This window comes from Crocodylus porosus, unplaced genomic scaffold, assembly GCF_001723895.1.
Source record: "Crocodylus porosus isolate Cpor-Errol unplaced genomic scaffold, CroPor_comp1, whole genome shotgun sequence".
Lineage (NCBI taxonomy): Eukaryota > Metazoa > Chordata > Crocodylia > Crocodylidae > Crocodylus > Crocodylus porosus.
Window position 1 is genome coordinate 92238510 of NW_017728886.1, and position 27010 is coordinate 92265519.

General features: G+C 38.3%; 1 protein-coding gene across 1 annotated transcript in view; it reads left to right on the forward strand.

Moving 5' to 3' along the window:
• STK17A (serine/threonine kinase 17a) overlaps positions 1 to 26722 on the forward strand; it is a 41763-nt gene extending 15041 nt beyond the window's left edge. The window contains exons 3-7 of the mRNA XM_019539231.1: positions 12134 to 12278; positions 19430 to 19556; positions 20769 to 20817; positions 20912 to 21091; positions 22067 to 26722. Of these exons, the coding sequence (XP_019394776.1) occupies positions 12134 to 12278; positions 19430 to 19556; positions 20769 to 20817; positions 20912 to 21091; positions 22067 to 22400 (835 nt within the window). The 3' untranslated portion in view covers positions 22401 to 26722. The remainder of the gene's footprint in view (positions 1 to 12133; positions 12279 to 19429; positions 19557 to 20768; positions 20818 to 20911; positions 21092 to 22066) is intronic.
• The last annotated feature ends 288 nt before the right edge of the window (positions 26723 to 27010 follow it).

Sequence of the window (27010 nt, forward strand, 5' to 3'; positions counted from 1 at the left end):
AAGTGAACAAAACTGGCTTGCATCTACCAATGCATCTCGAGCAAGACCCAGGATGTCATCCTTCCACTGTACTTGGCCTTGGTGAGGCCGCAGTGGGAGTACTGCATCCAGTTCTGGGGTCTACAATTTAGGAAGGACGTGGAGAAGCTTGAAGAAGTCCAGAGGAGAGCCAGGCGAATGATCAGAGGGTAAGAGAACAGGCTGGACATAAGGAAAAACTTTTACTGTCTGAGCCTCCAAAGCCTGGAACAGACTCCCCCCACCACCCCCCAAGAGGTGGTGCAAGCATGTACTCTGGACACTTTCAAGAAACAGTTGAACATTTATCTTGCTGGGATGCTTTGGCCCTAGCTGACTGCCTGCCCCTTGGGCAAGGGGCTGGACCTGATGATCTCACGAGGTCCCTTCCAGCCCTAATGGCTATGAAATTTATAATGTCTATGAAAATCAAATCCATCCTGCTTCTACATGCTGGAGATGTTAACAGATATTCATATGCCTAGCTTCAGACCAATGTGTGAGACCCATCTCTCTTTTAAATGTAGCTCATCTCCTTCTGTCATTGAGAACCCTTCCTACTGTAACAGTAATATAACAGACAGGTTTCCAAAAAGAAGTTGAATGGTACAGGTGTAGATGTCTGTCAGGTAGTGAGTGCTGCATTACATTAGTTTTCAGGCAATGAAAATTCTGTTATAAGCCCTGATAGTTATGTGATTAAAAATACATTGTTTAGGTGGCCCTAAAGAGTCATGTAAAGTTGTCTTGAATGTGGCTTTCAATTATTTCAAGTGAATCGACAGCAAAGCAAGTTTTGCTGCTAGGTAAAGTAAAAGTTTTGTCAATTTAAGAGGAGATCTTGCCTTCTGGGAAGTGTATCTTTAAGGGTAGGTTTTAAAATTTGACAGTAAATTCCATTTTTAGTTTTCTCTGTATTTGCAAGGACTTTAATAGACATAGAAACAATCCTGTAGAATAACTGCCTTCCTGTATAATTTGTGGAGGGCCGATTCAGACGTTTCTCATTTGAAAACAAGCCATACTGCCATGGAATTAAAGGTTCACTGACCTTCCTGTCTGTAAATATAATCCTGTACAGACAGTGTAAACTGTTTAGTATAGAAAGTGATCTTTTCCTATTCCCTGCAAACATACTTGGATAAATTAAGTTAGCTGCAGTGTAATAGAACAATATTTTTCCAAACCTTGTAAACAGCAAAAAGAAAAGAAGAGCTGTTACATACCTTTAGTGGCATTGCAGGTTAACCTGTCTCTAATAGCGTTACCTTTGATAATTAGTAAACTGTTATGCTCTAGTCACAATTAAGGTTGTGACTGAATATCTTCCATTAACCCAGAAACGGAAGAGACTGGAAATAAACTAATAGGAAGGACCTGAGGATTTTTGCTGTCTTCATGTTTTTACAGGGCTATTAGCACACATGAAAACCACTTTATCTCCATCAATATACAAAAATTAGGTTTCACAGCTTCATCAAACTTGAACTTTAACACAGCGCTTTAAGTGACTTCACGGTTTCTATCAAATATAAAGAGATTAGTATGTGTATTGTACTTTTCATGCGAGGTTATTCTGCTGTGACACAAGTCACTGCTGTGGTTCAGTGCACTACATAATATCAGTTTACCACAATTGTGAAGTGGGTGTGATATGAAGGTGGAAGAGGCCTTCCTTTTTCAAGAACTGAAATACTTTATTTGAATTCCGTATTGCCAGTGAGTATTTATAAGCTCTCAAGTAAGTGAAATTACTGTTTTCCTGCCAAACTCTAAAGTTGGCCTTATTTCTTAAGTTTAAAAAAAATTGCTGCTTCCAGTATTTTCTGTTATTTAACAAATTAGGGGCTACAGTTGTTAAATGATGCTGCTTTTCCCTAGTCCACTACAGTAGGTCTGATCATGGGTCAGGAGAGAGGTTTTTTCCCTAAGAATATAGTCTTTAAAATAGCAGCAGTAGTTCTTTATTACTAGTGTACTGAGATACTGGAAACAGAATATACTAAAAAAATTGGTGGTCAATAGGTTTGTTTCCCTGGTGCTTAGAAGACTGCACTTATAATTTTGTGGAGTCTTTGCTGGTCTGGGTCTTGCTTTACATCTGCTTAGGTACCTTTCTGTTAACTGGACTGAAGGAGACTTCTATGATCGCTGTTGCTAATTTTTAAATTTAAAAAAAATATAAGATGACCCCCCAATAATTAGATTGTATATATATAGAATTTATAAATTGGTTTTAATTTTCCAGGTACAGAATTGAATTAATGGAAGTTTGCCTTAAATTTGCCCCCTTCTCACTGCTACAGCAGGGAAAAGAAATATTGGGGGGGGATCAGGTGGCCCCTTTGCTGCAGCAGCTTCTTGCCCCCACAGCTCCTTCCTCCTCCTCCTTCACTGTCAGACCCTGCTCTCTGAATGCTGACCTTGACATAAACTTACTTGTAATGGGCATATAGTACCCATAGACTTAGTTCATCCAGAATTGATGCATTTTACCTTTTTAAACATTGCTCCAAGTTTTAGCACAGATACTTCATACACTCACTTCTAAGCACCACTTTTGTACCTACTTATATATAATACAAACTATGCATAATAGTCATCCAAAGTGCATGGTTTACTATGTAGTCTATTGGGCTGGGCCCCAGCAGAGTCAACAGCATTTCAATTCATGATGAGCCAACAGCTCAGCATTCCTCAGTGTGTGTACATGTGTGTACTCCTGATTTCCCTCCCCACCATGTGCAAATGGGTGTTCTTGTCATGAGTTCTGGGATCTTCCAAAAACTTATATGCAAGTAAGGTGCATGGTAATCTGGTCTGGCTCTATATCATGGAGGGTGGAGCCACGCTAATTGGATGCAGTAAACTGGGGGGCGGGGGGCAACAGTGTGATTCTGGGTGAATTGTTTGGTGCCCCATTTGGTGATGTTTGCAGACATTTAAGGATGGTGAAGAAACAGGGAAATGGGAAAGAAAGGCATAGCTCAGCTGTGGGAGTGAAGAGGGTGTTGAAATGCATTCTTTGTAGTGGCTCACCATGACTTGAAAAAGAGTTGGTACTGAGGGGGACTGAATGCAGTGGGCCCTACAGTGTATCTTATTCAAATTGGCTCTACTAACCTATTCTTGTGGTAGGTTCCCATTAGCATGTTTACCCAATATAGGCCATGTGTTTTATAGTAAGGCTCAGTGTTTGCTGGACTTCATCAACTTCATAGCTGGTTTCCATGACTGAGTACAGGCTTCTTTGTCAGCAGCAAAGTGACAAGCAGTGCATTTAATGAGGGTTTTTTGTATGCAGTATAAAATGAGGGTTTTTTTCCCTGTGTTGATTGGAGGAAAAAACCTCATCTTGTATTCAGATAAATACATGTTTGTTTGTTTGTTTGTGTTCCTGCCTGATGCTTCATGCTGGAGCATGTTTTAGACTCAAACTCCTAGTTACTTGTCTGTGTGAGCTGCTAAGAGAAGTGGTGGAAAGCGTAAACCCCAGATCATCCTGCACCTTTCCTTTAAGCTACTTCTGAACATTTTTTACCTATGGTGGGGATAAATAGGATTTCTTTTCTTGTAAGATAACTAGTACTCAAGCATGGGTGTCCAGACCTGCTTTCTGTCAGCAGATACTCTAGATCCAAATAAAGAATAAAGTCAATCCTTTTTATGAAGTGAAATCACGGATTCTTTCCTAGATTCGAGGCTGGTTTGTACCACTTTTTCGTTTTGATTCTTCTGAACAGATGGTGTATGTAGATGCCTCCTTTCATATTTCATACTTACGCACAGAAAGGAAAGGGTCAGTGAGAAACTCCCGTCAGATGTGCTTGTCAACAGATTTTTGTGCGGTATGGGATTTTCTATATCTTTCTCATTTGAATTACTTTTGTATTGTGTACATATTTTCATAGAAACTAATTTAGAGCCTTCCTCAGTAGTTAAAATTAATGTTAAGCAGCAAACATTCATGTATATTTAAGTGTGCTGGTATACTGAAGTATTGGTAAAGGCTGGTCCTTCAGCTTTGTCGAGTATCTTGCTTCATAGCAGATGTCTTAATAACAAAGATTTAACCAAACATTATTTAGGGTCCTAAAGATGGAAATTAATTTTTAAAAGCTGGAAAACAGTCTCCTTTTCCTGCTCTAAGCTGTAGAATTTATCCACAGGAACTTCCCAATTTCCTGCTTTCTCTGAGCAATATGGTATTTTGCTAACGGAAAGGGCAGACTGATGGACTGAAGACTCGATTCTGATTTGGAGAATCAGTGATTTGGCCATAGACACAACTTTTTAAATGTTTTTTCTACGTAACTTGAGGTACCAGACACAGTTTGTGAACGCTGTGATGGTGGGACGAATGGAGCATCCCACAGGAGTGTGGAGGGAGGGCCCCGCATGCTGAGCGGTGGACCTAGAAGTGGACCATAAGTAATTCTGGTCCACTTCTGGATCCACTGCCGAGAGTACAGGGGACCCCTCCCCCCCCCACGCCCCTCTGGCTCAGTGATTGGCTGCGGGGGGATCTGAGGTGCCTCCCCCAGACAGGAGGCACTAGTTGCCAAGACAGGGAAGCATTGGGGGGGAGGCCCCCAGCATGCTCCCCAGTAGGCCCAGAAGTGCTTCTGGTTCACTTGTGGGTCTGCTGCCGAGCATGCTGGGGACGCCCCTGCACTCCTATTGGATGCTCCCATCTGCCCCACCAACTCACCATTCACAAGCTGCCTGCCTGGTATCCCGAGGTGTATAGGTACCTTGAGGTATTAAAAAACATTTAAAGCTGTGTCTATGTCTGAATCATCGAATCGTTCCAAATATCTCTTAATCAATTTGGAGGGTTCTGATTTGATTCGGAGAGATTAAAGGGTCTCCTGATTCGATTTGGATTTGGAGAGTCAGACACCAAATGGGGCCAAATAGAATCAGCAACCAAAGTTTTGCACAGCCCTACTATTCACTTCTCATTTGTACAGTGAGAAATGTCCATTTCCACTTCCTACCTATCTATGCAAGATGTCTTGTAACAAAGAAATAAGTTAGAGCACATGTGGCTGAAACTGGATGTAGCTTTCAAATAAACTCACCCAAAGAACTTTAAAATCATGCATTTGTGATGGAGGCGAGGAAGAACTTCTCCATCATCATAGTGAATTTTGTAATCCCAACTAGGATTGTTTAGAGTAGGAAGCAGTAGTACTGTGCAAAGCTTTGGTTGCTGATTCAATTTGGCGGTGATTCAGCCCAATTCAGCGGCCGAATCTCTGAATCGAAATTGAATCCAGATACCATTTAATCTGTCAGTCAAATCGGAACCCTCCAAACCAATTTGGAGAGATTTGCTGATTCAGACATAGACACTGCTTTGAATGTTTTTTCTACATACCTCAAGGTACCAGGCAGCTCACGAACACTGAGATGGTGGGGCAGACAGAGCATCCCACGGGAGTGTGGGGAGGTCCCCAGCACTCTCAGCGGCGGACCCAAAAGTGGACCAGAAGCACTGTCCACCTCTCAAGGTCATCTGGTTCAGCCTCTTCCTCAAGTTAGGATCATTCCTGATTGAACTCATCTGTTGCATCTAAAGTCATATTGATTACGTCTTTGATTTTGACTTCTTGGTTATAAGGCCTAATTGGTTAGTACTGTTATTTAGGCCTTGTGCTGTTTCATTTATCAGTTATCAGGAGACAGATTTTAAAAGGTCCACATCCCCAAGCCATTCCATCTACGCCTGGTATTCCAGTTTCAATGCCAGTGATCTGTTGCATAGCAAAGTCAATGGTGACAACAAAGGAAAGAGAGACACTTTTGTCTAACTTCTGTGGTAACTGTAAACTAGTTAATTCATTCCTGACCCATAGATCACAGCACACTTGTCTTACATTATCCAGATCATCCATGGTCTTTGCTAAGGAATCCAGAACTTTCCAGCATCTGCCACAAACTCTCTATAAATGCAGTCGGAGCTTTTTCTGAAGCCTGTTATCAGCCTCCCTTGGTTATTGTTTCTTGTGTCTACTAGCTTGAAGTTGGTATGGATGGATCTACCTGAGCAACAGCTTCATTATACTGTATTGACATACCCTACGTGGTTTTTATGGAGAATAGGCCCTGGTATTTCAGAAACGACATGGATTTCCATTTTTATTTCAATTTTTTGGATTACATTCAAGGTGCTTTTTGAACTACTTCCTGCATCATGCACATCTTAAAGTACAAGTTCTTTGTTCTTCCCAGTAGCTGAGACCAGGTGATTGTTTGCATTGATGTTTCCTGGATTTTTACACTTAAGGGCAGGATCTCTTTTCATGGGATTTCCCTGCTCCATTGCACAACCAGGGTGCTTTGAGATTCTTTTGAGGGTGTTTGTTGACTGGTGTCACACTACGATTAGCACTGTTATATGTGTAAGCACCTACACAGAATTCTGAAGATAAACGCATAGATTTTAATAGGAATCCTTAGTGTCAAAAACATTTCTGATCTATTGTTGTTTTTCTGGTTTGTTTAAACAGAAGACTTGCTCTGTTATTGTTCCATAGTCAAGAAATGAGTGAAAGTTAAGAGCTGACCCTTTCTAAAGGGTACCTTGTGGTTAATGAGGTTGAGAACCACTGCAATACTCCCAAGTCCTGTGAAGTTCGAACCTTAGGCTTGAGGGTAAACGCAGTCTGTACTGCAGCATAAAAGCTGGGGATGTATCATAGTGTCCTATACTTGTGTAACTTGATTCAAATGCAGAATTGCCCCAGGTAAAAAATGCCATTTCAAATGGACTGAAAATTTGTGTTTTATGTTTTAGCTATTTAAATTACATAGCAATAGTTCTCATAATGATTCTGTTACAAATCAGTTTGTGCTGTCTTTTCCACGAGCACTTCTTGTAGAAGTGGAAAAGGGGTTTGAGAGGGTTATGAAACAGTAATTTTATGAAGGACCTTCTTTCAGCCAGCTACAATTTGAAAGGAAAGGAATTCAGTTGTTAAATATTAAACAGTTGTTCCCTGCACTAAATTAACATATACACAGTTCTTAAATGTTTAGTGTCTTGGTGGACTTAATTGTGATTACACAAACTGTACCTGATTTTACTGTTTAGAAACAATGTTTTATACAGTGTTTGTGTCTGTCCAGCCTTTTTACATGGGGTGGGAAACATTCCTGTCAGTCGAAATAAGTAGTTACCTTGCAGAATTACTACTTTTTGTAGTGTGGATTTAGTCATAGTTAAGAACTGAGTAAGGCATAATTTTGCATTCGTTTGGGTTTTTTTTGTTTTTTTACAAAGTACTTAAAAGCGTTTCTACAAAGCCTCATCTTTAGGAAATGAGAGAAATGTTTCACTCGTGTATTTTAAAAGGGGGAAAAATCATTCTATTTATAGGCAATCTAAAATAGGAAAAAGCTGCCATCTGTGTTCTTGAATGAAGAGACTGAGTGTAGCAAGACATTTACATGTACTGTTGAGAGAGAAGCAAATGGTATGTTTTTGTAAGTGGTTTTTAGATCATTTAACTTCTGAACTATAAGGATATTACCCAAGAACCATGTGTGGCTTTATTGGATTTTGTGTGGTCTATTTAAATTGTGGAGAAAACAAAGAAAAGGAAACTGTTTTGTTGGAAGTAAAAAAATGGTGAATGTTAAAATGAACTTTTTAATGCTTTTCAGATTTATAGAAGTTTCTTGCACGTGTGCAGTTGATATAATTTTGTTACAAATTTAGTTATAAAAATGATGCTATAAACTTGTTTTAACAATGCCCTTTGGTTTCCCTGCAAACAAACTGAGATGGAGTTTAGTTAGGAAATATAAAACAATAGTATGGCTAACAAAGTACTGTTGTGCAGCTGATGTAATATAGTATAAATGGTTTGGTACAGTCTGGGAGTTAGTTCTTACGCTGCGACTGAATTCACTCTTGGCTAGCAAGCTTTTTCCTTAATGACAACAGAATACCTAATCTGCAATAATGACAAAGTTTTGTGATAATTAATTTCTTTTCCAAAAGGTCAGTAATTATTTGATTCACTTGCACATCATAGTCAACATTTGAATTCCCTATAGCAATAACTTTTTGGATACGGCACATTTCTTTGCTCATTAAATAGTACAAAACAAGTTTCTCCTTCATATTTTAAACAACTTTGTGTGTAGGTATCAAAATGAAGCTTTTAAAAAAATTTTGGGGTTAGTTTTATATTTATAGGTCTTGGTCTCGTTTCCTATGCTGGTAGTAGCTCCATTGACTTCAGTGAATGAAGAACCTGGCAAAGTCCCATGTCATCTCTCTCAAACATTAGAGAAATCTAAGACTGTTTGTGTTGTAAAACAGACTGTCTGGATTTCTGATTTAGTGTATTTTTGTTCTTAGCTACTTTAATAGCATAACTTCTTTGAAGTGTTTGGCAGGGTCTGTGCTACATGCTTTGCTGGCAAAACTGTTTCATTTAGTGGGATTCTTAATTGATATGCTCCATTGGCAATAGCTCCTATGGTAGATCCATTTCTACCAGCAAAACTACACTTTTAAACTGGTATCGCTTAGAACATGGAAGAGCTAAAAGAAACCTTAATTGTAATCTTAATTTGGTTGTATCTATACTAGCAATGCTCTCTTGCCTTAATGTACTAGTTGACCTATATCCGTAATACTTTCTCTGTATAAGTGCATGGCCTTGGACCAATTAACATGGCTATTTGTGGAGATCTGCTAATGTTTGATTACAGCAGATATTTATATATGTATATCATATTCTTGCTTTGACTAACTCATACATTCTCTTCTTTCAAAACTGTTTTTCTTGATTATGTCCACTTTCAGAGATGCAGCAAACTAGAAATCAATCCTCCCTCAGTCTTGTACCAAATACAACTGACATTTCTTTGGGCTTAGGACCATGAGCCTTTCTTACTTTATTTTCCAGGAAATTTACTAAAATATTTCCATAATAAATGAGCTTTTGGAATTCGTATAGTTTTTCAACCTTCCGTTTTGAACTTGGAATCCTTTGGGGTTTTGTTGTTGGTTTTTTTTGTTTTGGGTTTTTCTTGGGGAGAGAGGTTAGTTGGTTTGTTTGGGGGGGGGGGGTTTGGCTGTAGAATACTTTATTCCATCAGATATTTCTGTCAGTAGCAAAATATCTCCTGGAAGTCCAGTCATAATGGAAAATATAAAGGAGTTTTGCTGCTTGCCTAATGGGAGTCTTGTGGCATTCCGATATACAAAGTCCTGAAAATTGAATAAATCCCTAACTCACACTTAGGCAAGTGTCAAATAATTGTACAGTAGTAGCAAGATTATAGCTCCTCACTTTATCTTTCTGCTGAAGCAGCTGACAGTAGTGAAAGCTTTTTAATTGCCTTTAGTACCTGATTTCTCTTCAACTCCAGTATCTGAGAGAGAATTTTCAGTCCTTCACAGAGATGTTATATTTTAAGGACCCATTGTAGAGAAGCAGATATAAAAGCACTGTATCAATGTATCATTTTATAATTTTCTTCATAGATGTGCTTTTTGCTCGGCTCTCCCAGATGCATATACTCTCAAGACTCTTTTAGGAAATGCCTTTGATTTTCTCAGTCCTTTCTGTGCACAGTCCTAATCTAATCCTATTAGAATTCTATTTTGGAAGGAAGTTTGGACCAGGCCCTTATTCTTTTACAAAACCAAAGTGGAGGCAAATATATGAAGACTAATTTGTTGAAGATGCCAATAGAGGGAAAGGCACTAGTGGTACCCTTCTAAAGGGTTCTGAGGACTGAATTTTCTGAATATCCAGATTTTGAAGGCACCAAGAACATAAGTTACTAAAAGCTAGAATTTCTCATCTAAAATTACTAGACCTTAAGATCTTCCTGTTTAGAAATACTGACATACCTGAAGCAAGAGCTGTTACATTAATTATTCTGCATTTTAGTGCATGTGGTTTTTTTCTTAGGGGAATACTTCTTTGATAAAGGTGATTGTTTAACTTTTTTAATGCTAATGAAGTGAGGGCCTCCATAATGTGTTTAGCAAATCTTATTTCGTTGAATATAAAAATGGCCATCCATCTACTATGATAGCCTTTCACATGACTTTACTTTTTTTTACAATATATCAGCTAATGCCAGGAAATAATATGCTATTAAACATAAACTATGTTAAACTGGTAAACTCAAGGACTCCGAGGTTTGGAAATACAAGCAACCCTTGTTCTGTCATAACTTGGTCCCCTTATGTAGAGGAATTTTAACATGGTCTTTAATTATGTGGGCCTTTTTTTTTTCCTTCCCAGATGACCTGTCTTGTCTCATAGAACAGTGCTCAGTTCAACTTCCTGGGTCCAAGTCCCAATCTCTACCCCAAGCTCCATTTCCCAATTTATTCATCTGGCTGCCACTTTCACTAAGCCCTAGTTGAGCTTCTGTCCCCTTTGCATTTAGATCAGGTAGCTTCCTCCTTTGTGTGCCTCTAAACCAACAGGAGAGTCATTGATAGTATGGGGGAAAGGCATTCTCTCCATTCCAGTGCTTGGCCACAACTCAGCCAAACACTACAGGTAAAGTTTAGCTTTGCTTATGTGGCCATGGGCTGGAACGTGCTTGGTTGCTTTTTGGGTATGGAGCCTATGTAATCTGGTCAGCATTAGGGACTGCAATCCTCCAGCATACATTAATGAAGATGAAATATGTAGGTGTTTTAGTTGTTAAACTCTACCAAGAATGTGCATACTATTTGGGAGGTGTGAGGAAGTTATTGGCCAAATTTGGGTAGGTTTACAAGGGGGAAAGCTTATGTCCCTGATGCTAATGCTATTCCTGCTTGATATTATATCCCCAGTAACAAATGCACCAGTGTTAAACTTACTTGTTTCCAAAAGAAGTTGCCATCAATTAAAAAAATTGAGTACCTGTTTTTGTATTGTTTTGCTTATTGTTTCAAAGAATAAGTACATATTAAAAAAGCTAAACAGACACCTGAACTATTTTGGCTGACTTTATGTAAAAATTTTGACGTGGCACAAACGCATAACATGGAAAACTTCAGCTTGAATGCATAGTTTGCCATCAAACAGCTGAAAACAGTGTCTTATTATGGCATCTGTTAAGCAACCTTAATAACAGATGGCACCACTAGAACACCTACAATACCAGGAATGCATAAACAGGACAAAAATGCAGTTTCAAGAATGTTTTATGTAAATTGAGGTTGAACTGGATTTATTTAAACCCGTCATCCGCTAGTCTGATGCTCACATACAGAGCTCTACAGTAGTTCTGTGCAAGTCCTGGCATAGAATTAAACATTTTAAAAAAAACTTTATTTGGTTTTGGTTTGTTAATCCACGATATTGTAAAAGTTAATGATTTTAGGAGACCCACTGTGATGATTTTAGTTTACGGTTCAGTAACCCAATCCATTGTATGAACTGCTTTAGTCTATGTTGTAGATTCAGCTGCATACTTCTTAATCTTTAAAAAAAAATACAGTAAAGAAAACAATGTTTTTAAAAATGTCAGGTGGGATGTAATATTACATCCTTGGAAGTTTTAAATAAGAAGTTAGTCCAAAAAAACAAACAAACCAACTGATTGGGAAGGTTTAGAGATGGATGCTTCTGCCTTGAGTGAGGGGGTTCAACTGAAGTCCCTTTCAGCCCTATTTTTTAGTGATTCTAATTACTTGCCATATTTGGGAATTGAAATTACTTCTTTATTTATTCATAGTAATAGTTAGGAATAAGGATGTTTCAGGGAACAATATAAAAAAGCAGTCTAAATATAACACTTCTCTTTTGTAATCGTAGCTTCGTAAGCGTAGTTGGGATTTATAAACACTTAGTATTTTTACTGATGACAAGTTCATGAATTCAAGTTTTCATAATTCTCAAACTTCTTTTTCTTTGCCCTTGGATACTAAGATGTATCAGCAAGCATGAAGTAATAGAGGTTACTAATATTGAAAGAACTTCGTATTTTTCTTGCTTTTTTTTGTTTGTTTTGCAAAACAGAATTTTGTGTACTTGATGGATTTAGTCATTAATTCTCAAATTAACTATTAGCACAATAAGAATAACATGAGTTTGGTACTATGTATATTTTATATTCTGCAAATAACTTTGTTCCACAGTGCTGCTGGTGGTGAAATATTTGACCAGTGTGTAGCTGAAAGAGAAGAAGCTTTCAAAGAAAAAGATGTGAAACGGCTCATGAGGCAGATTTTAGAAGGAGTTTCATTTTTACACAGAAATAACGTGGTTCATCTTGACCTCAAGGTAAGATATCATTGTTTTTTTGTGGTGGTTATTAATGAGCCAACTAATCCACAATATAACATAATACTAATGATAATTTATAAATACAATGTACATCCAAAACTCCAGGAACCTCATTCACCTTTCAGGGTGCGGACAGAAGAGCAGCTCCTGGGTCTAATTCAGGGAGATTCATAGAAAGTGCCATGATTTAGACCAGTCCTCCCAACTCAATAGACCTGTGGTTCTCAACCTGTTTGCCATAGTGGCCCACATTGGTAGTTCTCGATGTGTTATGTGCGCCACAGTCATACAGCTTGCTTCCTGTGTATCTGTGTGGGAGGGAGGAAGGAGAACGCAGTGAAGGGAGATGTGTTCTGGTGTTCTCTCAGCCCTGCTGGAGTGGGGGAGGCGGGTGAATTGGAGCCCCTCATGTCAGTGGGGATCCAGTTCACGTGCCCGCCAACTCCAGCAGGGCTGAGAACTCCAGAATAGACCTCCCTGCCTTGCCTTTTCCCCCCTCCCATCCAGTGACAGGAGCTGGGCCTGGGTTGTGCTGCAGCCAGACCAGATAGAAATTAATGAAGGTGCTCTTTTTTAGAGCATCTTGATTTGAACCTTTATATAATGAGGGTTAATTTGTCACATGATTGGAGTGCTCTGCAGCCATGCTTTTCTGTTTGAGCACGGCTTTAGAGCTTTTTCAAGGGGCTGATCACACAACAAATGCATGTTCAACAGGTATTAGAAATGTCAGCCTTGCATTTCTTTTCCAGAAAGTTATAAGCATTATAAAAAGATGTATTTTATATTGGTTAATATCATTAAGTTTCACTTGCAGCCTGCTATCATTATAAACAAGACTAGGTTTTATGCAAAGGATTCCTGTGGTAAAGTAGAATGCAAGTATCTTATGGGCTAACAACACTCTTCTTAAGAGTGTCTTGGCTGAGAATTTGATTTGTGAAGTTTGGAAAAATTAAAGGATACTGTAACCAGTCAGTAAAAAAAAATGACCGATTGACTATTAAGCTGATACAGGATTCTGGAACAGCTGTATTTTAATACAACAGGCTGATACAACTCTTCAATATTTGAAAGATACTATAGTAGAAGACAAATTAGGAATAAATGACAAATGTTCAGTTAGGAAAAAGTTCTAACATAGGGTAAATTCTTGAAAACATGCCGCAGGTACTAGGATTGCGTGAAGCTTTGGTTGCTGATTCGAGTCAGCAGCCGAATCTCCAAATCCGAATCAAATCGGGAGACCCTTTAATCTCTCCAAATTGAACCGGGACTGTTTGAATCAATTCGGAGAGATTTGATGATTCAGACACAACTTTTAAATGTGTTTTCTACATACCTCAAGGTACGTAGCAGCTTGTTAACACTGAGATGGTGGGAGTGGATGGAGTATCCCACAGGAGCGTGGGAGGGTCCCCAGCGCACTCGGCAATGGACCCAGAAGTGGGCCAGAAGCACTTCCAGTCCACCCCCGTTCCGCCGTGGACCACGTGCCCCTGACTAAGCAAGTAGTGCCTCCTGGATCTGGGTGGGAACTAGTGCCTCCAGGATCCCTCCCACAGCCGATTGCCGAGCCAGGGGGGCGCGGGAGGGATCCCTGGTGCGGTTGGCAGTGGACCCAGAAGTGGAGCAGAAGTAGTTCTGGTCCACTTCCGGGTCTGCTGCCGAGCACGTGAAGAGGCCCTCCTGTGGGACTGTCCATCCACCCCACCACCATCTCAGCGTTCATGAGCCGCTTCTGGTATCTTGAGGTATATAGAAAAAGCATTTAAAGGTGTGTCTATGGCCGAACTGCTGATTCTCTGAATCGGCATCGAATCTTCAGATTCCGATTCAGTGGAATTGAATCAGGACAGTGATCTGGATCAACTAATCAAATTGCTGACCCCCAATTTGGGCCAAATCCGAATTGAATATGGCCTGTTTCGCACACCTCTAACAAATACTTCGCTATGGAGAGGTATAAGTAGGGGGCATTAAGCAGTACATATGGAAGTTTCAAACTTTAACTGTAATTCTGCATCCTTACTGGTGAAAGTTTCGTATGGCTTAGTTTTCTATCCCTTTAGTCGGTTTCAGTTTCTGCTTATTATTTCATCTCTTGTTGTATTTGTTATTTTCTATTTTATTTTGTTTTTACTGTGATTCATTAACTCCTAATTACTGTAATCCCCAACATAGAATTTCGTCCTCTATCCCAAACACCTTTTATTAAGCAGCTGACCGATAGAAATCCCTAAAGAAGCAGTTTGCTTTCATATCTGTCTTTTTCTTAGAATTTTATAAGATCAAGGACTGATTGAGGAAGGGATGGGGGAGCTGTATGTTTACACAAAATCATAAAGCTCTCCTTTAAAATGTGGTCATATCATAATATGACAAATTATTTAATACTAAGCTTTCTTTTTAGTGATCAGTATACATAGTAGTTACACATTAGTAACCAACTAGTTTAATATGATGTCAGTTGGAGGTGTGTATTCCTAGATGCATGTGTTCAAACATGTTATATTTCCGGTTGGCATTTTAAACAACATTTCACAAGACATAATAGCTTTGTATATGATGACTATAACTTACATACGCTGTGGTTTACTATAAAAGCACAAATTGTTTTTGTTTGTAAATTAGTAATACTTGAACGATAGATTTGTCTGTGCACAGTACTTGAGTGCTAAGGTTTGGATACTAACCTACACTAAAATTTCCATAGTACTGTATATTTTGCGAAAATAATCTTGCTGATATGAGAGGTTACTGCAGTCTGTTACATTTTTACAAATTTTTACCTCCCCCCATGTCCAATTTCCTAATATAAATGGACTTTTTTTTTTTAGCTTGGCTCTTAACCTAAAAAGACAATATTCTAGTTGCTGAAGATCCTTAGAGGATTTTCCTATCTAAAAGAAGATGAATACTGATTATCTCATCTGGATCTTAGTAAGGCACAAAAGGTGTTGCTTGTAAGCAGAGTGCCTCATTACCATTACTGAAGTTTTAATGAAGCTAAGCTAAAATGTTTTGCTTGCTCTCTAACATTAGTTTTACATTTGGACCTCTGAGGGCTTCCTGCCTTTGGTCTGGAGCAGACAAAGACATCTAGGAAGATTTATATTTAGCTTTTTGTGGTGTTTGATACCTCTGCATTAGGTCAGACTGTGTCAAAAGAATTGAATCAAAACAGTTGCCTGAATGTTACCGTTATTGCTGCTACTTTGGTTTGTCTTTTAAGAATTAGATTAAGGTCTATTCAACCAGAGCCATGGCATTGACAGCCAGCCTGCTTTAGATCATATCTGTCCCATGATAGTTACAAGATTTCCCCTGTGAGACTAAACACTATCTCATTTTATTCTGTAGGAAATTCTAATGCTGACTTGATTTACCAGGGTTGCCACCTGTCCCTCTCCCCCAGAAGGGCCTGTTTCTTCTTCTTTGGTGCTCGTCACATCCTGATTTCACCAGATGTTTTTTGACCTTTTTAAATGGCAAAATGCAGTGAATCGGAATGCATTGACTTGGAATGGGAGTAAATCCATTCTAAGCATATGAATACAACCTTAAATCTACTTCTTTGGTTTTAGTTTGGAATTTACGCACAGATGTATGAGACCCCTTAAACCTCTGTCCCTTTATTTTTGGGTAAACACCTTAGAGGTTTCCTTGCTTTTTTTTCCCCCTGCTGACTGTCTTCATATTTTATTAATGGATGTCTGGTAAAATTTGAGGCAAGCATGCATGATGAACTATGAGGTTGGAAACAGAGGAGAAGCAAATGGAGAAAGGAAGGAAAATATAGAGGAGTAGGAAGAGAACCTAATGTGTGCAAGAGCAAAATAAGTGACTGTAGAAAGAAATAAAAGTGAATTGCTGGAGAATACAGCAGCATCCAGAAAAAGAAAGTGGCATAAAGCCAGGAAGAAAAAATAAAAGAATAAAATACTTGTCTGAGTACAACCATTGTCACCTATTCACTAGCTCCTTCAATCAGCACTTCAGCAACATGTCGTATACTGTGTTCTCCAAAATAATTAACAAAATCTCTGGTTTCTTCAAATTGTTTCTTTGAATACAATTTTACTAGATCTATAGAAAACTGCCTAATGCGGTGAGTAGGCAGGTTGCTGTTTGAAAAGAATCCGTTGGTTTCTTGGAATTGAGATAAAAGCTATGTTAAACTGTAGTTAAGGTTGCATGTGTATCTATTACATCAAGGTTAAAGCATTGTAGAGATATACTTACCCCATAGAACAAGCATTAGAAACCCAAGAACGAAAGTTAAGATTAACGTGTTTGATTTGTGTGTCCCATGAAGAAATCAAAATCAAATCAGTTTCATCTGGGACTCCAGGCATCTGTGCACTAGTGGTTATAATTCAGTTATGGTGAATTACTCCAGGCAGTTAGGTTATATAGGCGCTATAACTGTGTTTTGTTTGTGTTTCACCGGATGACTGTGCTATCCTTGTAACATTTGGGTGACTGATGCTCCTCTGCCTTAACTACATTTCAGTATATAAGATTCTGCTTTAGCTGCTTTTTCCCACTGAAGCAACACAATGTGACTGCAGCCTTTTGAACAGTTTCTTCTTGATGCCACAGTCCCCTCCGTGCTCCCAGTTCTGTGCTGTCAGGATTCACCTATCTTCCCTGAAGGGTTTTGACTTCACTCCCATTAGAAATAATGGAAGGCGATGGCCATTTTGAAACAAAAGGACCTTTCTATTGCACGCTTAGCTTTTTTTCTTATTGAGACCAAGAAAAGCTGTTTTGAAAGAGGACAGTTCTTCGTGGGGTTTCATGTAGAAGAAATATTGCTTTTAATGAAATAACGTTGGGATATAAGCAACAATAGCAAGTGAATGACTGTTAGTACTTAATCCTCAAATATGGCCAACACACAAGACTTGAGAACTCTCCAACAAAGAAAGTTTGAAGAATGTGTCTCATTTCTCTAAAATCAGTTGGGGTAGTATGATTCAGGAACTAAGTTTTATTAAAGGCTTAGTTTCATTTTTGCCTCAAACTAAATTTAATTTTGTTGTAATGCCTCAGAAAAATGTGCAAAAATCTAGAACGCTTGGTTCAGAGATGATACTTTTTATTAAACCACCTAAGAAATTGCAAAAAAAACCCTTTTCTACAAGCTGTCAGGCTCTCTTGCCCTCAGGCTCAGGGAAAATTAAAGAAGGTAAAAAGTAGTCATAAAAATGTTCAAACTTAAGCGCTTTAGGGTCGTTGGTTGTAGCCAAGTTGGCCTAAGGACATAGGCAGACAGGGTTCTTTGGGTAGATGTGATATCTTTTATTAGAACAACTAAATAGTTGAAAAATTATTCTTTGTAAGCTTTTGGGCACAAACACCCCTTTTCAGGCATAGAGAAAGTCTGCTGGTGTTTTGTGTGCATTTCCTGGGGAGAATAGAAGGCAAAATGCAGGTCTGTGAAAATGCAAATGTGTGGCAGTGAGGTTCAAGGGAACAGGAGACAATAGGTGTGAAAAGATAATTGGAGGGGGTGAGGGACGGAAAGGACAAGAAGATGATAAAATGTAGTTGGTAAAATGCAGACCGGTTATCTGGGGTTATCAGATGGCAGGCAGGTTATAATGTGCCATAAATCCAATGTCTATATTTAGTTCATGATTCTTTTGTATCCAGTAGATTACACTTAAGTGGTGTAACTTTGGGGAGCGCACATTGTTTTTCCTGCGTAAGTGAATCACTGCTACTTAAGCACCATGAGCAAAAGAGACTTGGGGATCACAATTGACTACAAGATGAATATGAGCTGGCAATGTGATACCACAGCTGGCAAAGCAAACAAAACTTTGGCTTGCATCTACCGATGCATCTTGAGCAAGACCCAAGATGTCATCCTCCCAATGTGCTTGGCCTTGGTGAGGCCACAGCTGGAGTACTGCATCCAGTTTTGGCCTTCAGTTTAGGAAGGACATGGAAAAACTTGAAAGTCCAGAAGAGAGCCACACACATGATCAGAGGGCAGGAGAATAGGCCTTATGGAGACAGGCTGTGAACTATGGGACTCTTCAGCCTGGAGAAGCGCAGGGTCAGGGGTGACTTGTTGGCAGTCTATAAGTACATAAGGGGGTGTGCATCAGGATCTGGGGGAACGTCTGTTCACCAGAGCACCCCAGGGGATGACAAGGTCCAACAGTCTCAAACTCCTGCAAGACCACCTTAGGCTGGACATAACGAAAAACTTCTTTACTGTCTGAACCCCCAAGACCTGGAACACACTCCCCACAGGGGTGGTGCAAGCAGCTACTCTGGGCACTTTCAAGAACCATTTGGACACTTACCTTGCTGGGATGCTTTGACCCTAGCTGATTGCCTGCCCCTTGAACAGGGGGCTGGACCTGATGATCTGACGAGGTCCCTTCCAGCCCTAATGTGTATGAAAGCTGTTGTCTTTGATACATACATGGGCTGGTTTTCCTGGTGCCAGTGTCTTATGCCAGTGCTACGTGGTAAATATAATTTGGGAAATGGTCCACAGGAATTCCAGGTATTTCAGAACAAATTCATCCCTCTTCAGATGTTGGCATTTAGTTTATTTACTGGTTCTTAATGAGGATTCATTTTAGGTGCCTACATTTTTAGTTGAAATGTTTACATTCTAATAACATTTTAAGTACATAACTAAAAACACTTTTTAAGTAATAATTATTGTTCAAACAAAATTAAGGTCACTTGTCTGTTGTCCCTGTTTTTCTTTACAGACGCAGCAAAAATACGCTTAAAGACTTTAAAGATGTTGAAAATTGTGACAATTTACAAATAAACTGAGTTAGCAAAAGACACAAGCTGGCATGTGTGGGACAAACGTGCTGATAGGTTCTACACATACCAATGGTGTTAACCTCTAGGGAGTTTTGGTGCGTCTTTTGTGCCATTCTCAGATTAGAACAAATCTGATTTCTCAGTTTTATAGCTATGTCTGACTGTTGAATGCTGCTTTTAATATAAATACCTGTTCACAGTTATCTTCAGTAAAATGCATTTTTATGTAATAGAGAATATACCCTCTTTATGTTTAAAATAGCACTGTATCTTTACAGCATGAAATAATTGCATATGGGTTTGAGTGCTTCTGGCATCTGTTAATTATTTGGTATATTTTTCAGCCCCAAAATATTCTGCTAACTAGTAAATCTCCTTTGGGCGACATTAAGATCGTTGATTTTGGCCTTTCCAGAATAATGAAGAGTAGTGAAGAACTAAGAGAAATTATGGGAACTCCTGAGTATGTGGGTAAGTAATCAATTAATAGAGGAGCCATTAATTTGGTCTATGGAAAGAAAGTATTTTTTTAATATGTGGGAGAACTTAAATTTGCTTTGTTTGCACTCCATGTGTTAAGCTGATATCTTCAGCTTTCTGTAGCATTGCAGAAATGGATATGACATTTATGTGGAACTAATATCCTACTTTAGCCTTCAGGAAAAAAATGTTCTTCTGTCACTCTTGATAGTGAGACCCTTTATAGGTAAGTTAGCTAATCAGTGTGCTGTTAACTGAACCTGGGCCCACCTAGTGGGAACCACAGTACAGATTTTCATAGGTTGTCCACCTCACCAGAGGTATGAGTGCTTGCCAAATTCTGACACGATAGGAGATAACTTTATGAAGTCTCCCTTTCACAGAAAAGTAACTGGCAGTGAATGTTTGTTTTCCAAAAGATGGAGAAAGAGTACTCTAGCTCACCTACTTTTTTTATATATTTTTTTGTCTTATCTCACCTATTTTTTTCTTAAATTGGTTTATTTAGACATGTGCTATGTAGTATGCTAGTCATACTGCTTTTACATATAGAAAAATGTAAAGAGACAAATGAATGATTCAATAAGCAATTCTTCAGCATATTGAATCATATTAGTTGCCAGCAGAAAATTAGGCACTAGGCACAGAGCTCGGGGAGGGGGGGGAGAAGCTACATATGAACATAATGCAGAATATAAATATACAGACATTAATAGGAGGTCCTGAAAGAAGTTATCCAGCAGAGGTGACGTACAACAGCTAGTATTGTTTTGAGTTTTGAAGATTGTAAAGAACTTGTGTAGAAGTTTTTCTATATAAAGGAAAGTTGAACAGACTTCTGAAGTCAGTAGTAAAAGCCAAATGGAATAAAAACTGAAAAGAGCTATGATTACATTTTCTTTAGGAAATGAATCCAGTGATGGTTGCAAATTTGTGGTTGCTTGTTTTTTGTTTGTGGGTTGGTTTGTTTTGGGATTTTTTTAGATTTTGACTTGCTACAGATTTTTCTTTAAAGCAATTTTGTCATATTCTAGATGATGAACTGCGCCTTGCATTGTTAGGTCTTCTGAAGTGCGTAGTGCTGCATTATTTAATGCTGGCTTATTATGCATGATTTTGCACATAAATGAGTGAATATAAATTTAGTTGCACTGTTTTGAACAAGAAGTATAACCTACTTCCTGCTTTTTTTTTCCATAATAGCTCCTGAAATCCTAAGTTATGACCCAATTAGCACAGCAACAGACATGTGGTAAGTGCAACCTTTGATATGTACAGTTTAAAAAAAAATTGAGAGCTGTTAAAAATAATGCTTTTCCTCTGTGTTTTCTGTTCTTTATATCTAGGAGCATTGGAGTACTGGCATATGTTATGTTAACAGGAATATCGCCTTTCTTAGGGGATGATAAACAAGAAACATTCTTAAATATATCTCAAATGAATGTAAGTTACTCTGAAGAAGATTTTGAACTCATCTCAGAGTCTGCTGTGGATTTCATCAAAACCCTTCTAGTTAAGAAACCTGAGTAAGTTCGATAAAAAGTTGTCTTTCAGTGTTCCGGAGACTAGTGGAGTTCTAAATACAACTGCCAGCTATAGGCTTTTTCTGATGTTTTCCTAGAGCAGGGGTAGTAAAATGAGCACACATGGTAGAATTTAGCTAATTTGTAATTCATTATGCCCAGTCTTATGTTCTGCATGTACAAAAAGGTAGTCTCCATTTCTCAGCTAAAATAAATGACGTGGCAAGTTTCATGTTGCTCAGACTTCATTTTACAGCTGCACTTCAGTATGATCGATAAATAAAATTGAATGAATTCTGACTAATAAGGCAAACAGTGGTATAGTATCCCACTCCTTTTGCATTTGTTCATTCACTTACTAATATTGCAGAATGACTCAATTTGCAGCAAGTTTCCCAGTCTGCATGTAGTACTGAGGTATTTTACAGTCTTACAGAGCTGACAGTCAATAAAGTATACTTATTTGTGAAGTGAGCAGATTTGACATGGTTGCCATTAGGAAGCAAATAAGAAACCCTACAATACTGCTTCTGTTTTGAAAAGTATCTTTGGAACTTCATTAATGCCTCTCTGGCTCAGCAACTGAAAACATAGTTCCATAGGAAAAAAAACAGCTTCAAGGATTCAAATATTGGGCAGCTTTGTATAAATTAGTATTTTGTATAATTTACCACTACGTGGTAGTTCAGATAGCATGTGTTTTGATACCTAAAGGATCCTTCTGTTTATTTGTTTTATAATACATATATTTTCTTGGTTTGCTATTGGTCCTGGTTTTTCTTTTCAAAAGGGGGGCACTACCACAGTTCTGTTGTTCAATGGTTGAATCAGTCTGTGCTGTTTTTAATGCAACCTCTTACCCTGGGAAGAACTTGTTTAAACTTCCTAGTTCTTATCCAAGGTCTTTTGTTCAGTGTTTACCTTTTGATACTCCTGGCATTGTTGAATAAGCAGCCTACCTTTTTTTTTTTTTTGTAGGGAACGGGCAACTGCTGAAGAATGTCTTCAACACCCTTGGCTAGCACAAAGTGATATCCCAGATCCTGCATGTAGTAATAAGAGTATACCAGCTGAGGCAAACACTGCCACCCAGAAAGATGAGGATTCTGCATCTGAAAAGTCTGTAGATGCCGAGAAAACTGAAGAGGAGGAATCGGTAGTGACAGAGGAGCTTATTGTAGTTGCTTCATATACACTGGGACAGTGTAGGCAGTCAGAACAAGAAAAAATAACTGATCAGAAAGCCATTTCCAAACGGTTTAAGTTTGAAGAGCCACTGCTGCAAGAAATACCAGGAGAATTCATTTACTGAACTGTATAGAACTCAGTAGCTATAACTGGAAGGCAACAGTTTCTACAAGAAAAAGGTTTCTGGCCAAATGAATGGCACAGATATGCAACAAACCCTCTAGGTGAAGAGGAAAATGTTGATAAAAGAAAACAGAGAAGAGTGCCACGCTTTTTTTTTTTTTTTAATTTTATGTAATAATTAAACAGTTTGTTTTAGAGGGTTGACAGGAGTTCACCAGCAATAATGGCTTGCCTTTTTTTTTGTACTTGACACTTTATTCTTTCTTAGGAGTGTCTTCAAATACTACAGAATGCTACTTATCCCCTTGTTCTGCAGAAGCTGAGGAGTATTTTAATGACAACAGGAATTTCTTGATTTAATTTAGTCATTTGATGTAAATATACGAAGTGAGATTCTTTTTTGACACCCTTTAAATAGTTCCACTGACCCCAGTGAAACTTTCTTCTGTGTAACAGTGTCAGAAAAGAATCAGTCCAGCTGACTTGACACCCAGATTTCAACGCCTAACAGTGTGAGCTTTCCTTTGAGTTCGCACCACGTAAAGAATCGTAAGATCATCTGAGCTGAATCCCAGTCTAGATTTAGGTTTAGATTTTGGTAAAGCCCTTGAGGGCATGTATGCCCCACGGGGAACATAAATAAGCTCAGTTCCAAAACAGCAAGGTGCAGTGCTGAACGGTAAGAGATGGTTGCTAATTAGCTGCCCCTGAGGGAGCTGTTCTCCACAGATGTTAATCTTTTTTTCATTTCTCCTTGGTAGATGCCCTGGTAGAATCAAACTCTATATATTTATGTCAAATGTAATGATTGGGGAGAAATGACCCATAGCCTAATTCAGCTTCATTTGAGTTAGTGGAGTTTTTCCACTGACTTCAAAATCAGATTGTTGGTTCTCAGTTTAAATTTAACAACCCGGAACTAGGGATAAGGTTATAATGGGAGAGTGAGGTGCTTTTTGGCAGGGGAGAGATGGATTCCCTAAACTCAGTTGCATGGCCCAGTTCAGTCTACACAGCAGCTGAGGAAGAATGTCCCTTTCTTTTCCAAGGGATAAATGAGGGATTGCTCTTACCAGTTCTTCTCTCAGGGTGGCAAGTGTATATAATTGTGACCTTGAAAAGCTGTAAGAGGATTATGCTGGTAAGTGAGGATGCTGTCCTGTTAAGATGCTTTATTGGGACCAGCTGGATAGCAAAATTTGTGACAGATTTTGTGCAAGGAACTCGCATTGGGCTCCTTACATTTCTGACATGTTCCAGTCCCAGTGCAGTTCCAAAATTCCATGTCTACATAACTGAAGTTTAATATTATCTTGTGAACTGTTAATGTTCAGGTATTTGTTCACTTTCCCTGTGCTGTTCAGAAGTCGTCCATGATGATAAATCATACCTAAAGCTTTTTTGTCATGATACAATTAATAGAAACTCTACCTAGTTAGTTTTTTCTTCTTCCATATAACCACAATCTCTCATCTGACAACACAACCCAGAATGTGTTTACCATTTAATTTTTTGGTACTAACAGGCAGAAGTCCCTGATACTGAAGTTGAATCTTGACATCTGTGTATCTTAACAGAAGAGGTAAATTGTAGTTTACTACTAAAAACAAAGGTAGATATGATTTAAGGATATTGGTATGATTGGATTGGTAATATGGTTGTAATGGGAAGAGAAGTAATATTACCTGATTAAATGGAATGAGGAGTATTGTGTCCCAAGAGAGAGGCTGTGTTTTGTTTTTCTTTAATGCCCGAGTGCCGGGATCTGGCTGCCTTTGGTTAAAGATACACTGGGAAGTTTACACTTAAATTTAACCATGTTATATTCTCCACGCTTTACTTTCATCTTTGTTGCATTACATGCTGAATAGTCATTTGATTAGAGCAACGTCTCATTCCAGCAGGACCTTGTACATAATAAAGGTATGATAATTATTTACTCAAAGGTGATTCAAATTGAATAATTCATATTGTAACCCAAGGGTGATTTTCAGTTTTTCTGAAGCATTTAAAAGTTGTATGCTTAGGCTGTGCTTAAGTTTACTCCTTCTGCAGACTATATCCTCTCAAACCTATGTTAAGCAGTTTCAAAGCAGTTTCCATGTAAGACTTTGAATAGCCATGATAAACTATTAATAAACCAAGATTATAACAAAGGAAGGTTAGTTGTGTTTCAGTCTGCATACTAGCTTTGTTTTCATGGATTGTGGAAGTGACCAGTAGGAGTCTTTGGGTCTCCCACAGTCCTGATCACTACCCAGTGTTATCAATTCAGTAATATTAGTCCCCTCAATAGTTGGTCCTTTTTGCAGTTTGGTCACTTAACCAGAGCAGCTTCTTTGGTCATGATGTATCAAATTTCTGTTAATGTCAGGCATAATTGAAAATGGTACGCCTGGAGTTTGGGGAGATTTTTTTTTTAATTATTTTTTGGGTAATACAACTATACTTCCTTGCCAAACAACAAACAGCAATAAAAGTGAGAGATTGAAACTTTGTTTATACTCCAAATCTACAAATAGCAAATACTGAAAAGAAAACATTTGATGCTTGTCATGTTCACATATCCAAATGCCTGCTAACATTTGGAATTATCAGTTCTGTTATTTCTTCACTCATTTGCAAGTCCCATAAGAAACTCGGTTATGGTGTTTAAGCCTTGACCAACTTGTTAATAGTGGATTTTGAGTAGAACAGATCAAAAATAGATGCTGAACAGCATACAATTTGTGCTATATGTTTTAGTTTGTATAGTATGATAGTGAAACTTTAAAGTGTTTAAACTAAACAAATTATAATGTATTTGTTACAAGGCCAGCTTCCTTTGAATTGGCTGCTTTGAGACTTCCAATGTGCTGCATTTTTGTTAACTTTTTGTGCCTTACAGTGAGTTTGTACAGTATTTTTAAAATCATTTAAGAATTTGTATAAAGTTTATATAAAAGTTTAATAGTTTGTAAGTTATATACAAAGCATGTTAAGTTGGTCTATAATGGAAAAATAAAGTTTCTATTAATGTATTATTGCCAGGCTGTTAGCCAAGTCCCCACACATCTGAAGCGTTGATAGTTATTTCCATTCCACTATAAATGTGTACAGCTGTAACTGAGGAATTGCTTTTCTAAGCAGTAAAAAGGTTCTATTGAGTTTATTTGTTACTAATAGTATGCATCTCAGACTTGCTATGCCAGAGGGCGAATTTGATAGGCTAAGTTTTGAGGAGCTCACTGATTTGTGAGAAGTGGATTATCAAATCACTCCATATTCAGTGAAGTAGTAATATTCAATCTATAAAAGAATGCGTTTAAATGGGAAAGTGTTTATACTCTAAAGTGCAGAAAGTAAGGGATTAATTTCTCCATCCCATTCCTGGGAACTGAAATTGCATTCTCCACATCATCTTACAGACCTGAAATCAACTGTGCTAAGGACTTCAGTAGCTTCCTTGGTCCTCAGTTCATGTGTGTCCTGGTGATGCCTTGTTACATTTTGTAGCGTAGCAACTATTTGGCTGAGTGGATGGATCTGTCAAAAGGTGGAAGGGGGAAACCTAGCTGGGTTATAGAAAGTGTTAGACTATAGTTAACCATATTTAAGTGTTTGGTGTAAGCAGTCTTGTTGCTGTTCTGTCCCACCATAGAATACTGTAGATATTATACAGCAAACAATGAAAGGCAGTGATGTCATGAACAAACTGCATTTTGACTGGAATAAAATGCTAATACAACTGTTACCTGGTTGAGAACAGACTTCAGGGACCCTGCCATACCTCTGCTTATAGCTGTCAAACAGAAAATTGCCAGCAATCTTTTTCCTTTATGGCAGTGCAGGATTATTTTCAGTATAGATCTGATTTGGCCAGATGTCTCAAATTGCCATCTATCTAAGGATCTCAACACACAATTAATTTTAGCTTTTGGAGTTTGTGAGGGGAATCCTGTAACCATTTTTATAAATGGGAGAAACTGAGGCACAGCTGTTTAAGTGAATTACCCAGCCTCTCATGAAAACACAGGCAGAGGTGGGATACAGCCCAGACGGCCTTACTCTCTTGATCCTGTGCCTTTTTTTTTCCCCCCCCACACTATGACTGCTAAAAAGGCTCCTATTGCTATCCTTGGAAGATGCTTTTCGAGTTTAAAGGGATGCTGTCAACTTAAATTGCACTTCTGTCTCATAACTTTCTCAAAGAACAGACTATTGTAACTGAAATGTGTTTGTTTACTTTGTATACTGACAGGCCTTTCTGTATAGTTTGCTGTATTTGTGTCTTTCACATGTCAACAGAACAAATCATTTTAAATAAAATGTACAAAAAATGGAGACTTGTAGGAGAATGCAAAACTGCTTTTTTCTCTTTTTTTTAAGTCTGTTCAAGTGGATATTCCTTTCTGTCCTACCTTTTTTGAAACAGGATTTTCAAAGGCACCCAACTTTTCACAAGGAGGCTAATTCCACTACTTTCTTAAAAAAATCTCAAGTAGTGCATGGTGATGTAGCCTGTACCAGCTCATAATCTTAGAACTGTCTCCCAAGTCCAGTCTTCATACACCCTCAGTAGCCCTACCAGCTACCAATCATCTAAATTAAATATTATTACTTACCTTGAAT